General features: G+C 38.5%; 1 protein-coding gene across 2 annotated transcripts in view; it reads left to right on the top strand.

Moving 5' to 3' along the window:
• The window catches only part of TBC1D32 (TBC1 domain family member 32), a 289,724-nt gene that overhangs the window by 73,784 nt on the left and 200,756 nt on the right, over positions 1–15,184 (top strand). For both annotated transcript variants that reach the window (XM_045294624.1, XM_045294625.1), the window contains exons 12-13: positions 8,237–8,377; positions 9,382–9,474. In XM_045294624.1, the coding sequence (XP_045150559.1) occupies positions 8,237–8,377; positions 9,382–9,474 (234 nt within the window). The remainder of the gene's footprint in view (positions 1–8,236; positions 8,378–9,381; positions 9,475–15,184) is intronic.

The raw sequence follows: 15,184 nt of genomic DNA, 5'->3' as shown, positions 1-15,184 counted from the left end.
ATATGTTAATATCTTTATATATTTACATATATACATATTTATATTTATACCTGTATATATAATTTTTACTCACTTGTACTTTCTTTTTCTTTCCTCCTGCCCCACTCTCATGTTTTCTGATCATTCACCTCTCAGTAATTCCTTTTGGATACATTTCAATTGGTCAAACATGACCAGGAACACTGTACCCTCCTTACCGTCAATTTTAGATCCCTTGCTTTTCCTCTGTCCCCGTAGTGATTGGCTCATCATCCCCTCCCCTTGCCTCCTCCTCTCACATGACCCCTGACCCCCCACCCCAACCATAGGTCCTGTTGTTGTCTCCTTGGGATTGCTTCTCCTGCCTGTCTTGTATAGATAGATACCAAAAGGAAAAAAAAAGACCATGCATGTTGTACCAAGTCTAACTGTTGTCCTGACCCAGAGTAGATGAGTATCCCTCTGTTAAATAGGGAGGAGGCCCTGTTATAATCCATCTGTCCAATCCCCTTTGCTTTCAGGAATCCGTATCCCAAGACCTGTCTACCTAACAGCCCTTACACCCTTTTAGTCATCGGCATTCATGTCAAGGGGCGTGCCTTCTACAGGAGCCCATTGCTCTTCCTGCTGTCAAGGAAGGAGGAGTCTAGTGCTCCACCACCCACCCTGTTATGCCTTTAGACTTTCACTGTGGCCCCTTTGTGAATATCCCCCAACCAGTTCTGATGAGGTGCCAAGTGCTGCCCTCCCAAGTCAGAGGACTACAATTGAGATTCCTCATGGCCTTTGTGGCTTTGCTACCATTGCTGGTCTGTTGTACTCTCCTCTTGGTTTGCTCCCACGTGGTCGGGTCAGACTGCCTGCACTCCCGAACTTTATCTTCAGTGTTGTCTTCTGTAGCGGTTTCATCTACGGAGGGGATGTCATGTCTCAGGCTGAGGCAAGCCCTGTAGTCCTCTCTGTGAACGAGCTGCTCCAAGCAGGAACATTGGCCTCAAGGCGTGGCACACTGGAATGGAGCCTACTCTCTCTCTCCCTTTCCTGTGGAGACATAAACAATACCCTCCCCTTGGGTGGATTAGTACCCTGTTCCCCCATTGCCATCCTTTTTCTTTCTTCCCATACCCCTCTGTGGGTTGTACAGGCGTGTGTGTGTGTGTGTGTGTGTGTGTGTGTGTATAGGCTCGAGAAAGATGTCTTTCCACAGAGCTGCTATCTGCATCTTTTTTATTTTTAAAATTTTGTTGACGTATGCATCATTGTGTTTGGTCTGGCTCTTGCCAGAGTATCTGGTCCTCAACCCGGGACCTGTGCAATGCGTACATTTTCCCTTATGCCCGTTCTGTTGTTTGAACTTACCTCAGTGGACTCTTTTTGTTCTTGTTCTTTTGTGGTTTGCTAACTTCGTTCAACATAGTATCCTCCAGCTCTTTTCAAGAGATGAGGTGCTTCATCATTTCATTACTGTTTTTTAGGGATGCGTAGTATGTTAGGGTTCTCTAGAGAAACAAAACCAGGGCACTAATAATTTATATAGATAGATAGATAGATAGATAGATAGATAGATAGATAACATAAGAAATAAACAGTTAGTTAATCTTTACAACAGTTAGTTAATCTTTAAAGCAGTACAAATGGCTCAGTGCAACTCACTTCCGTGAGACAGCTAGTACACTGGCAGGCTTCCAAGTCTTAAGGGCTGCCAGATAGGCCTCCTTGGAGCAATTCAGGCTATCTGGCCACAGGCAGCAAACAGCAAGTAGGTCACCAACAGTCAGCCAGATGACAGGGCCCAACAGTCCACAGCTCAAGAGATGTACCTTCCAGCAGCTCGGTGAAGCAGGTCGTGAAGGAACCACAAGACACAGTGACACAGTCCATGGGTTAGGTATCCATAGGGTAGCTTGCAAATGGAGACACAGAACGAGTAAGACAGCTGAACACTGGTCTGATCAAAGAGCAAGAGAGAGAGAGAGAGAGAGAGAGAGAGAGAGGGGCGAGGCTCGTCAAGCCATTTATCTCTCCGCTCTTCAACTAATCTCACATGTGTTCATTGGACATGTTGGCACAACAAACCTACCTGTCACAATCTACCTCTTGCCAACTTGGCACCTGTACGCAATTCTTTAGCCATATGTAATTTCCAGACATTAATGTAATCACACTTATACTTAACATTAAACATCTATCATACATATAAATGAAAACACACTGAGTCCAATTATATCTGATATATCATACAGGAACAAAGAAAAGATATTCAATAAGCACATATAAAGAAAATACACTAACAAGCACAAACCTTGCTTTTGCAATTGATCACAGGGTCATAACTGATAGGTAGAACTACCTTCTTCTACTACTCATTCAGTATTACCATTGCCCTCAGCAAGCACCTCAGCTGGCTGTGTTTTTTTGCCTGGTGGGGTGACCCAAACCTTCATTCCTGAGGGGTCTGGGTCATTACACGTCCTGTCAGGATTGAGTTGCTGTACCTTACCATTTACTTTAATCACAGGGCATGGTAGCACTAAGAGTCAGCCTGTGGGATATCCTGGATTCCAGGCATATTCTTCTTTATCTCCATTATGTAGCACCAGTCCAATTTCTCCTTGGTAATCAGGATCAATCACACCACTCAGTACAGTGACACCCGTCCTGACTTGTTGATCCAAGGCATGAGAACCCCAAAGTGGCCAGGGGGCATGCTCAGCTTCCAGTTCAGTGGAATCCTTGCTGTGTTTCCAGGTGGGAGAGTTCCTTCCTTCGGGACCAGGACTTCCAGGCCTGAGGAACACAGAGTTGCTGGGACAGGAAGCAAAAATACTACAAGTGGATCACTAGGAGTAATAGTGAGTGGTGCCACTCCAGCTTCCACCCCTTGGTTCCTGGACCCATGAATTCTGGCTATTGGAGACACAGTTGGTGTCTCCATATATTGGCCGCTGGTTTAGAGCATATACAGCTTCCTGGAGACCATTGCCCCAGCCCCGCAAGCTGTTGCCACCTATTTGGTGCCGTAATTGTGTCTTTAGGAGCCCATTCCACCGTTCTCTCAAGTCAGCAGCTTCAGGATGATGAGGAACATGATATGGCCAGTGGATTCCATGGGCATGGGCCCATCACCGCACTGCATTTGCTGTGAAGTGAGTTCCTTGATCTGAAGCAGTGCTATGTGGGATGCCATGCTGGTGGATGAGGCATGCTATAAGTCCACGAATGGTAGTTTTGGCAGAAGCAGTATGTGCAGGGAAGGCAGATCCATATCCAGAGTAGGTGTCTCTTCTAGTCAGAGCAAAACACTGTCCCCTCCATGATGGAAGTGGTCCTATGTAATCAACCTGCCACCAAGTTGCTGGTTGATCTCCCTGAGGAATGGTCCCATATCTTGGACTTAATGTTGGTTTCTGCTGCTGGCTAATGGAGCACTCAGCAGTGGCAGTGGCCAAGTCAGCCTTGGTGAGTGGAAGTCCATGTTGCTGCACCCATGCCTAACCTCCATCCCTACCACCATGTCCACTTTGTTCATGTGCCCATTGGGCGATAACAGGAGTGGTGGAACAAGGAGGAGGACTAGTCTCCATAGCGCGTGTCATCTTATCCACTTGATTGTTAAAGTCCTCCTCGTCAGAGGTAACCCTTTGGTGAGCGTTCACATGAGACACAATTACACTTACTTTCTTGGCTCATTCAGAGAGTTCTATCCACATACCTCTTCCCCACACCTCCTTGTCACCAATATTCCAATCACGTTCCTTCCAATTCCCTGACCATCCAGCCAAGCCATTAGCCATAGCCCATGAGTCAGTATACAGTCCATTTTTCCTTGTAGGCAAACTCAACGGCCAGGTGCAGTGCTTGAAGTTCTGCCCATTGGGTAGATTTCCCTTCACCACTGTCCTTTAGCGAAATCCCAGAAAGGGGCTGTAGTGCTGCTGCTGTCCACTTACAAGTGGCACCTGCATATCGTGCAGAGCCATCCGTAAACCAAGCATGACTTTTCTGTTCTTCAGTTAAATTGTCATAAGGAACTCCCCAGGAGGCTAAAGGTACAGACTGGGAGAAAGAAGGTAATGTGACAGGAGTGGAGACTGTGGGCATTTGGACCACTTCTTCATGTGGTTTACTTGTCCCTTCAGGTCCTGCTTTGGCCCGATCTCGTATATACCACTTCCATTTAACAATGGAGTGTTGCTGCGCACGTCCAACTTTATGACTGTGGGTCAGACAATTTCCAGTTCATGATGTGTAGTTCAGGCCTCATGGTGACTTGGTGACCCTTGTTGAGGCATTCAGTTTCCATTAAGGCCCAGTAACAGGCCAACAGCTGTTTTTCAAAGGGGGAGTAGTTGTCTGCAGAAAGGAAGTCTACTTCTAGCACCAAACCCCATAAATAGGGTAAACGGAACTCCATAAAATGGGAGATCGCACTGTGGAGGATAGCAACTCATGGGCTGCTCTCATGGACTCCTTATACCGACAGTTTCTGGAGTGCTGTGGATGATTGACAATATTGTACTTTTTTGTTTATATGGGTTTGATTTCCTGTCTTTACCTATATTTTTGTTCTTCTTTGGTTGTTTGTTTGATTGTTTTCTGGTTGGTTTGTTGTATGTGCTGGTGTAGTTGGCCCTATGGGGTTTTGATTTTATTGTAGCAGGACTGCCAAACTAAACCTCAGTTGTGCATATTCCATGGACAAGCAGATGGATTTTGGGCTTCCACTTAACTCTAACCCCAATTCAAGAATAGTTAGTTCTGATAACATGGCCTTGCTTGATACTTGCCTTCGTGAAATGATCACTGAAGATATGGGTGCTACAACAAAGTGTGGTGAAGAGAGCAGATGGTGTCTGACTATCAATTGGAATAGTGTCTGGGGTCTTAAAGGCTTGTATTCAAATGAGCAGCTATCTAAATGAGGAGTCAGCTAAGTCCACATGCAAGAAGTACACTACCTTGTGTGACCCAAAGATGACAATAACAAAATTCAAATATGACAAAGGAAAAGTATCAGAGCTTAAATTGTGAACAACCAATTTGTAGAAGGCTACAGAAGACAGTGGGAGCCCAAAACTGATCTGCAAAGTATCTAGTCAGATTAAGGCAGTGGCAGATCCATTCCAACCACAGGTAAATGCCTGGAATATCCTTACTATCAAACATAGATCATTGTAATCCTGATTATGCCAGAGATCAAGCTTGATATTAGATCAGTTGACCTCTCTCTATATACAACCTGAACTTGTTCTAAGTGCAAGGATCGCTTGCTTGTTCCATGACAAAATTTTTTTCCCTGGCTTTTTCAATATTGATAGTGGTCTTTTCTTTTTTACTCATTGTTTATAATTTTCTTTATATTACTATTGTTTTATCTTTAAAACTATTTTGTTTTTGTTTCTTATTGTGTCTGTTGGCATTTCCAGTTTGTGAAGCACATAAGGGGTGGACACATCAAGATAACAACTGATGCAAGGGTTTGTAGGGGATGAGGGGGTGGATATGGGGAGGGTTAGGAGATTTGGGGAGTAAGCATTGGAGGTGGGAAGAGGAGGCAGCATCAGAACTGAATGTGATTACACAACTAATTTTAAGGGTGATTTAACCATGGGTGGGGGGAGGGGCCAAGAAAGAAAATGTTTTAAAATTGATTGTGGTAATGATTGTACCATTTTTGACATGATTGAACAATTGAATTGTATGATATGTGGATTATATGCCAATAAAACTAAAGAAAATAAGGCTATCGAATAAACATATAAAGAGAAAATAAAATCAGTTGTCTGTAAGTGGATGTTTTTATTTCTGGTTTTTCTGCCCTGTTCCAGTGGTCTATGTCTCTATCATTACACCCATACCAGGTTGTTTTGCCAACTGTGGCTGTGTAGTAGGTTTTGAGATCAGGTAGTGCAAGACTACCTACTTTGTTCCTCTTTTGGAGGAGTTCTTTGCTTATCCTGGGCTTCTTCCCTCTCATTATGAAGTTGGTAATTCGTTTTTCCATTTCTTTAAAGAACGATGTTGGTATTTGGATCAAGATTGCATTGAATTTGTAGATTGCTTCAGATAGTATTGACATTTTTACAATATTTAGTCTTCCTATCCATGAACATGGGCCATTCTTCCCTTGCTATGGGGTTCTTTTGGTTTCTTGTAATAATGCTCTGTAGTTTTCTTTATACAGTTATTTTGTCTCTTTGGTCAGGTTTATGCCTAGGTATTTCAACTTTTTTGTGGCTCTTGTGAATGGTATTGTCTTGATATCTATTTCAGGATTCTCATCACTAGTATGTAGGAATCCAATTGGTTTCTGCTTGTTACTCTTGTATCCTGCTATTTTACTTAATTCCTCAATTGTTTCCAACAATGCTGATGTGGATACTTCACTTTGGGGTCTTCTTTATGTGAAACCATCCCAACTGCAGATAGTGAAATATTCACTTCTTGATTGCATGTTTAATCAATTTCTGAAGGAAAACTTTGGTAGAATTCTTCAATTTCTTCATCACTAGCTTTGTGGTTGGTGCATAAATTTGAATAATAGTTATATAGATTGGATTTCCTTGAATGTGGATAGATATAATCCTATCACAGACTGCATTGTACTTTAAGGTAACCCATATATGTCCTTTTTGACTAAGAATACAGCCCTGTTCTTGATCGTGTCATTTGCTGCACAGTAAACCAGGTGACTAACTGTTTCAAAATGGGCCTATACCAGTTCGTCAGCTCCCTAACACCTAGGATATCGAACTTTATGACTTCCAATTTTCCTAGATTCATACTTTATGCATTCCAAGTTCCAATTATTAGTAGAGTTTTGCAGCTGTTTGTTTAACTGTGAGTTTTGCTCCATCAGCAAATGAAGATCCTGAATGGTCCACTTGAACAGGCGTTTCTTCATTCATGTCACCGTGGTTGACTTCACTTTCAGAAGCAGCTCCTCTTCAGCCACATTTTAGCTTCCTACCCGAAGGACCTATCCTCTAGCAGCAGCTCTGAAAATGTTCTACTGACGTTCATTAGGCCTTCAGTATCTGACAGTGTTTTACTTCTATGTGCCTCTATGTTTTCAGAGGCTGTTTCCTCCAAGTTGGGCACCAGATTCCTTCTTCTTAGTCTGATCTTAGTCTGGAAGCTCTGCTGAAATGTGTTCACTTTGGATGATGCTTCTGCATTTGAAATATCAGTGATAAGTCTCCTCATGACAGCCACACACAAGCTAGCAGTACAGTAGAAATTCTGATCCTGGTCAATTCTCTCTCCTTCTATGAGAAAAATGGAAGTTGTCAGATAGAAACACATTCTGTTCCTCATCTACTTAACATGCAAGTATTCTATATATTTTTGATTCTCTTTCTCTACCTCCTGTCCACTTTTCAACACATTAAGGTGAGACTTTTATTTCTGTCACTTAGCCCTTTTCATCATCAACTTCCACTGTTTCCTCTTTTTATTTTGTGCCATTTCACTGTTGACACATTTTCTCTTCAGGATACCATTTTTTCTTGGATTCCTCAGTCTTATATAGTAATTCTCTCTGAGTCACCTTTGAGACTCGTTGTTTCTTTTTATGTTTATTCTTCCCAAGCCTTTTGCCCTTTACTGTTTTTCTTTTTAAACACTCAATAAAAAAATCAGTAAGAGTTTTATTGTGAAATTAATTACATTATATCCATTTCCCAATTTTTTAATTGATTTTAACAAAAGCTGCGTCGTTTCACATATTTCGGTATCAGCAGAGTTTAGGTTATGAAATAGGGACTCAATAAACCTTGGATGTGTAGATGAATAAGCAAGTTAATGGTATATGAAGATATTTATATTTTAGAAAGCCTAATTTAATTTACAAATTAGGCTCTTCATATGCTCTTTGCAGTATTGACATTTAATTGGTAGAAGTATATAGTAAATAACATTGAGTATTAACTACTCCCCCACCTTAACTTCCTCTTAAATTTCCTTTTGATGATGATAAATAGTAACTCTGACAATTTAATTGCATTTATTTTAGAATGAGCACCCTCTCTGTATTACACTTCTATGATGGTTTGTTTTCTTCAGACATTTAGGTGTGCAAGACCTTAGGCAATTCTAAAGAAATGATAAGGGCAATAAAGAAATGTAAATCTGTATTTCCATCAACAGTGCCTACATTGTAGATTGCTACCTGTTTAATGTTCAGAAGAAGATGCAGAGAGGTAATGTAAAATATAATGACATTAAAATGAATACTCTTGTTTATTTTTCTTTTAAGGGGAAAAGCAGAAAAATTTCTATTACACAGGACCAGAATTGCAATATCTTTATTTCATCCACTCACTGTGCCTTTTAGGCAGGTTATTGATCTACACACATGGCAGAAAGCTATTTCCTATAAAGTTGAAGAATAGAAAAGGTAAGTGCAATTAGGGAAAATGAATGCACTTATATATTACATGATAAGGTGTTCGTGAGGCTTTCTACTCCTGTAAAGAATTCAGTCTTGAAACGCAGCAGGGCCAGTTCTGCCCTGTTCCTTTGGGTGGCTCTGAGTCAGAATTGGCTCTATGGCAGCGAGTTGCTGGTTTTTTTTCTTTTTTGAAGTTATCAAGGACTTCATTTTAATTGGATCCACAATCAACACTCCTTAGAAACAACAGGGAAGAAATCATGTAACACTGCACTGGGCAAGTCTGCTGCAAAAAAAGATGTCTCTAAAATATTCAAAAGTAAAGATAAGCGTTAAAGTGTGACCCATACAAATCATTTTTTCAATTACTTCATATTCATATAAAACTGAACAATGAATAATGAAGACTGAAGAATTAATACTGTGGGAGACAAATAATTTCAAATTATAGTATTGGCAAAGTATATTTAATATATGGGTACTGAGAGAAGAACAAATAAATCTATCTTAGAAGAGAGACAGGATATTCTTTGCAAGCAAGTGGCAAAACTTAGTCTCATATAGTTTGGCCATATCAGAAGGGACCAGTAGAGTTTGGTTTTTTGAAAGATTTCTGAGCTCTAGTGCTACATATAAGGAAAGTTAATATTGTAAACAATATACATATAATTTAAATGTTGTTCTAGAGCTGATCCCACAAAATTAACATGACATATACATTAAATCAATTAAAAAAAAAAGATCTTGTAACAGAGGGTATTTTTAAAATAAAGTATGTATATAAATTGTGTAAATGCAAAGTTAGTTAAATAATCTCATTTCTATGTACTGAAATTTGGAAATATGGAATATTTTCTGCTGGAATACATAAATACAGCCCTTTAGTCCTGATGTTAGGACAGCCTTTATGAAAACTCAATCATGTAAGTGAATGACAGTCTAGCTGAATCTTTTAAAGTTAAAATATAGATTAGAAACTAATTTTTCTTTTATTTTTTTCCTTTTTAAAGGTTCCATATCCCTTATAGATCTTCTGGTTCTGTTTGCTCAGCTTATCTATTACTCCCCAAGTTGTCCAAAGATGGCATCATCTGCACATTCAGGTAATTCTTCCTTTAGTTTAAATAGAGAAATAGAGGACACCTAAAAGTAATGACATAGTTTATTGTCTAGATATTTTGAGTAACTGAGTTTAGCAAATAGATTTCATGAAGGTGCAGTATTACTCATAAGAAATTGCGTTGGTCCTGGAAGTAAGCCGTGCAATTCAATATTGCTCATTTATGTTTCAAGCTATTCCTGATTTACTACCTTTTTATTTATAACCAATTTCACTGAAAAAATGTTGTTCGTTTTTAGTATCAGCTTGTCCTCATGAGAAGATGTTAAAGGAAGTTTGAATGACAGCTATTCATGCACTCTTTCTTTGCTACTTTCCATTCTATCTATACTCCTTCCTGAACATTTTATTAAGCTTACCTGTTCTGGCTGACATCCAAATCTTCAATCTTTATTAAGATTTTTTTGCCTTGTTTTATTTTTGTTTTTGAATTGAAGTATAAAATAAAGAAACTTGTTTTTCTGTAAAATGCCTTTTGGTCTTAGGGCTATTGGCTGACTTATGAAACTGTTTTAAAATACTAACATTTCAAATGTTCAAAATGGGTGCATAAGCAAATGTAGTGAAGAAAGCTGATGGTACTCGGCTGTTGAAAGACATTGTGCCTGGAGTCTTAAAGGCTTGAAGTTAAACAAGCGGCCATCTAGCAGGGAAGCAGCAAAGCCCACATGGAAGAAGCACACCAGCCTGTGTGATCATGAGGTGTTGTCAAGAATAGGGTTCAGAAGTTCAAAAACAAGCAATCAAATTGACATGAAGGAGTGTAGACAAAGTGGACATTCAAAACCCACCTGTAAGATAAATTGACAGTCCCTCACAGAAGGGCCACACAGAATGAAGATATATCCAGTGCAATATAACACTGATGAAACAAAACTAACCTCTAGTTCTTTAATATTTTCTCACCTTACAATCTCAGTTTTACCTTATTAATCTTGTTAGACCTGTGTATGTTCATTTGTATAATTAAGATAGTTCAATGCATGAAATCCAAGACAGATAAACTCTTCAGAAATAGTAACAGGAGTATTGATTCCCTGAGGGTATGGGAAGAGGAGGGTATGGGAATAGGGTTGGGGGAAGGGGGAGAAGGGGGAGCTGATAGCAATGATGACTGTATAACCCCACTCGAGGGGAATGAATAGCAGAATTGTAGGTGAATGAATACATTGATGGTGTAAGATATGGCTATATGTGTGTGTATGTATGTGTACATGTGTGTGTATATGTATATGTGAACACACACACATATACACATACACATACATACATATAAAGGGTTCCTGGGGGGTAAGGTGTGGGACGGAGGGGATAAAGGAGAGCTGATATCAAACAGTTCAAGAAGAATGACAATGTTTTGAAACTTATGGTGACAGCAGTTGTACAAGTATGCTTGATCTAATTGAATTATGGATTGCTATAATATCTGTAAGAGCCCCAAATAAAATGATTAATAAAAATATCAGAAATAGAGATTCCATAACCTGTAAAACAAGGAAGAAAAAAAATGACAAGAGAAATATAGCATCACTTTCAAGGAATCCCATAAGATTAACAACTTACTCTAGCAGAAACAATGTATGACAAAAAATAATTGGATCATTTAAAAATGCTCATAAAAATTACTGTCAACCAAGGATCTTCTATTTACCAAAATTCTCATTTAAATATGAAGGCGATATAAACATTTTACCAGATAAATACAAATATTATGCACATTTAAAAATAGTTGCAATTGATTGACAAAAAATCATATGTCAAGTTTTTGTTTTATTGTTAGTAGGCATTGCATTATTTTTGACTCACAGAGACACTATGGTGCAACACCCGAATTCCCGAATTAAATGTACTTTGCCACCCTCACAATTCTTGCTATAGTTGCAACAGTTGTGTCAATCCATCTCACTGAGGTTTTGCTGCTTTTTTATTGCCCCTGTACTTTCCAAAACATGATGTCTTTCCCCAGAGATTAGTTCCTCCTGAAAACATGTCCAAAATATGTGAACGACTCACTGTCCTTGCTTCCCATGATAAAGCTGCTAAAATTCTCCATACATCTTAAAATTAGAAAGCCATGACCATAAGTCAGAAATCTTTCAACTCTTGAAGCCTTAGCAGTAATGTTAGAATAATCCCAATAAGAGTTTAGCTAAATAATAAAGAGAAAACTGATTTCTCCAAGGCTTAATAAAAGAAATGTAGACATTTTAAGCAAACAAAATGTGGTTGTTTCAAAAGAATAAATAAGCCTCTGAAAAAACTGACAAAGAGAGTAAATTGAAAGTAAAAGATGCAAAAATAATAAAAAAGATGACATTCATACAAAGACTACAGACATTATTTATATAAAGACTACAGCCTTCAATAAAGATTATAACTCAACATAAACAAAAATCCTCACAGCTAGAACAATAAGCAACATGATAAACAAAGATCAGAGCTATTAAGAATTCAATTTTACTTGAATCCATAATCAATGCCCATTGAAGTAGCAGTCAGGCAATTAAACAACCAATTGGATTAATCAAATCTGTAGAAAATATCTCTTTAAAGGGTTAAAAAGCAAAGGAGTCACTTTGAAAAATAAAGTTTTCCTGTTTGAGCCATGATATTTTTCAGTTGCCTCAGATACATGTGAAAGCTGGACAACGAATAAAGGAGAGCGATAAAAGAAAACAATAAAATAATTGATGCATTGAGGAGCTGATACCAAGGGCTCAAGTAGAAAGAAAACATCTTGAGAATGATGATGGCAACAAATGTACAAATGTGCTTGACATAATGAATGGATATATGGATTGTGGTAAGAATTGTACGAGCTCCCAATAAATTGATTTGAAACCCCCCCACACAAAGATAACGTGTATACTTTTTCTTTAAATAATCATTTCCAAATGAATGTATTTCATAACCCATAGAATCATAATGTTCTAAACTCAAAGTTGCACCAAAAATACTGGCAAAAATGGTGAGAGGATCTCAAAACTGAAGCTCACTGTCATCGAGTGGATTCTGACTCATAGCAACTCAACAGGAAAGGGTAGAACTGCCCCTGTGGGTTTTCTGACTCTGTAACTTTATGGGAGTAGGAAGCCTCATCTTTCTTCCGAGGAGCAGCTGGTGGTTTTGAACTGCTGACTTTGATTAGCAGAGCGATGTGTAACTACTACACCACTAGAGCTCAACAGAGAGGATCTTTTGTATTATTATTATCATTATTATTTATTAAAAGATCACTTTATTGGGGGCTTTTACAACTCTTATAAAAATCCATACATCAGTTGTATCAAGAATATTTGTACATATGTTGTCATCATTATTTTCTAAACATTTACTTTCTATTTGAGCCCTTGGTATCAGCTCCACTTTTTCCCTTCCCTCCCCCTCTCCCACCTTTGTGACCCCTTGATGAATTATAAATTATTTTTATTTTCATATCTTACGCTGACTGCTGTCTCCCTTCTCCCATGGTTTCTTTTGTTTGTCCCTGTGTGTGTTATGTATCAATCATTGTTATCGGTAAAAGGAGAGGATCTTAAGTGAATAAAAATTATTTTAGCCATATTTCAGTGGTATAAATACATTTGTCAACTTTTGTGGCTGTGTGCCATTGACTTGATTTCCACCTATAGCGACCATTTATGACAGAATAGAACTGCCCCAAAGGGTTTCTGAGGCTATAATCTTTACAGTAGGTCACCTGGCTTTGAGCTGCTAGGTGAGTTACAACTTCCAAACTTTCGGTAGACAGTTGAGTACTTACTTGTTGTACTACTCATATTTTTATCTGTCAACTGTGTTTTATCTAGCGAGGCGTGGTGGCAAGTGGTTAAAATGCCTGGCTGATCACGAAAAGATTGATTGTTTGAGCCCCCTAGCTGCTCCACAGGCGATGAGACCATTTGCTTCCATGAACATGTGCAGTCTTCCTGGTTGCCAGTGAAAGCCCAACCTCTATTTGCAGGGTCCTACTTGGAATAAGCCTCCAGTGAATCCCCTCTGACAGCTGGCCTGCCATGTGAATGGGGTTGTTATCTCAGTGCACTGGAAAGTGGACTAATGCTGATGTAGCTAGGTTTAAATTTAACAGCTTGTCATTCTCTCACTTGACCCAATTTTAATTTGTTCTAGTTTTAATTAATTTCTGTTATTTTTTTATCTAAGGGGTTTCAATCTTTTGTTTTGTTAGTTATTTTTTGTTATTTGTATGTTTCTATCTCTGTCTATCATCTGTCTATCTATCTATCATCTATCTATCTATCATCTATCTAATGTATTATCTATTTATTGTTATGCTTTTCTTTATTTTAAATCCATAATAGGTAAATCTATAGATATAGTAACCAGAATAATAGGTTTTTTTGGAGGTGGGGGGTATGACAGGGGAGGTTGGTGGGAAATGGGAAGCTAATAATAACAAATACGAAAAAGAAGAAAATGTTCTAAAATTGCTTGTGTTGATAATTGCACAACTCTTTTTTATCAGTTTAAACTACTGAATTCTATGATATGTGAATGATATGTCAATGAAGCTATTAAAATAAAATTGATAGCTTTGATAATTTCATGGGCTGTTCTGCTCTGTCCTGGGTGATCCACATTAGTCAGAATTGATCAAATGGCACACAACACCGAGTGTTGTTCATGTAATTGTAATAAGCTGCTAATTCTAATAGTGATTTTTAACTTATTTTTGCCTTTATTACATTTGCATGTATAAAATCCTTATTTAGATTTCTTTCTACACTAATTCATGCTTTCTTTTTCAGATAAATCATCTTTCTTTATTAATTATTTGTTAATGGATTGGTTTACCATCTATTTGGCATTTTTATTTTATCTTTCTGTCTGCAATGCATAAAACAGTATCTGGCATATAGTAGGCACTCAGTAAATAATGGATGATTAAAAGAAATGAAGATGATATTCTCATTAATAATGTCTCTCATTACAAATTACATTTTTCATCTGCAACTGGTTGACAATTACTAGGTATCTTTGTTCATTTTCTTTGATCAAGAGTGCCTTGTCAGGGAATACAGATTATTGTGGTTATGTGACGTCAAATCCATCTTAGTGTGTTGGTAAATACAATAAAATAGAAGACTGCTCGATCCTGAGCCATCCTCGAAACCCTTGCTTTGTTCGAGCACATTGTTGCAGACCTTTTGAGATGGCCTTTCTCTTTTTGGTTGAGCCTGTCCTTTTCCAAGTATGATCCCTCCTCCAGGGCCTAGTTCTTTCTGAGAGTAGGTCCAGATTATGTGAGAGAAAGTCCTCATGTTTCTAAGCAGCCCTTTGGTTGTGCTTCTAAAATGTATTTGTTTTCTGAAGTAGGCTTGTTTGATATCTTCACAGGTAATATTCTTTGCCTGCATCATAATTTAAGTGCATTAATTCTCCTTCAGTTTTATTCACAGTTTAGCTTTCACGTGCTAGCAGATTTGAAAAATGCCAACATCAGACACACCTTCCTCCTCAGAGTAACACCTTTGCATTTTGAACACTTGGAGGAATCTTCAGTAGCAGATTCTCAATGCGACGTGTCCATTGACTTCTTGACTGCTACGTCCATGGATATTGAGTGTCAATCCAAATGAAAAGAAAGTCTTGGAAACTTCAATCTTTTCCTATTCAGCATGATACTGCTTATTGATTCAGTTGTGAGCATTTTTGTTTTCTTTAGGTTGAGG

This window comes from Echinops telfairi, unplaced genomic scaffold (genome assembly GCF_000313985.2).
Source record: "Echinops telfairi isolate 266 unplaced genomic scaffold, ASM31398v2 ScPeMD7_3533;HRSCAF=4204_0, whole genome shotgun sequence".
Classification (NCBI taxonomy): Eukaryota; Metazoa; Chordata; class Mammalia; order Afrosoricida; family Tenrecidae; genus Echinops; species Echinops telfairi.
This window is presented reverse-complemented; position numbering and strand designations above follow the sequence as displayed.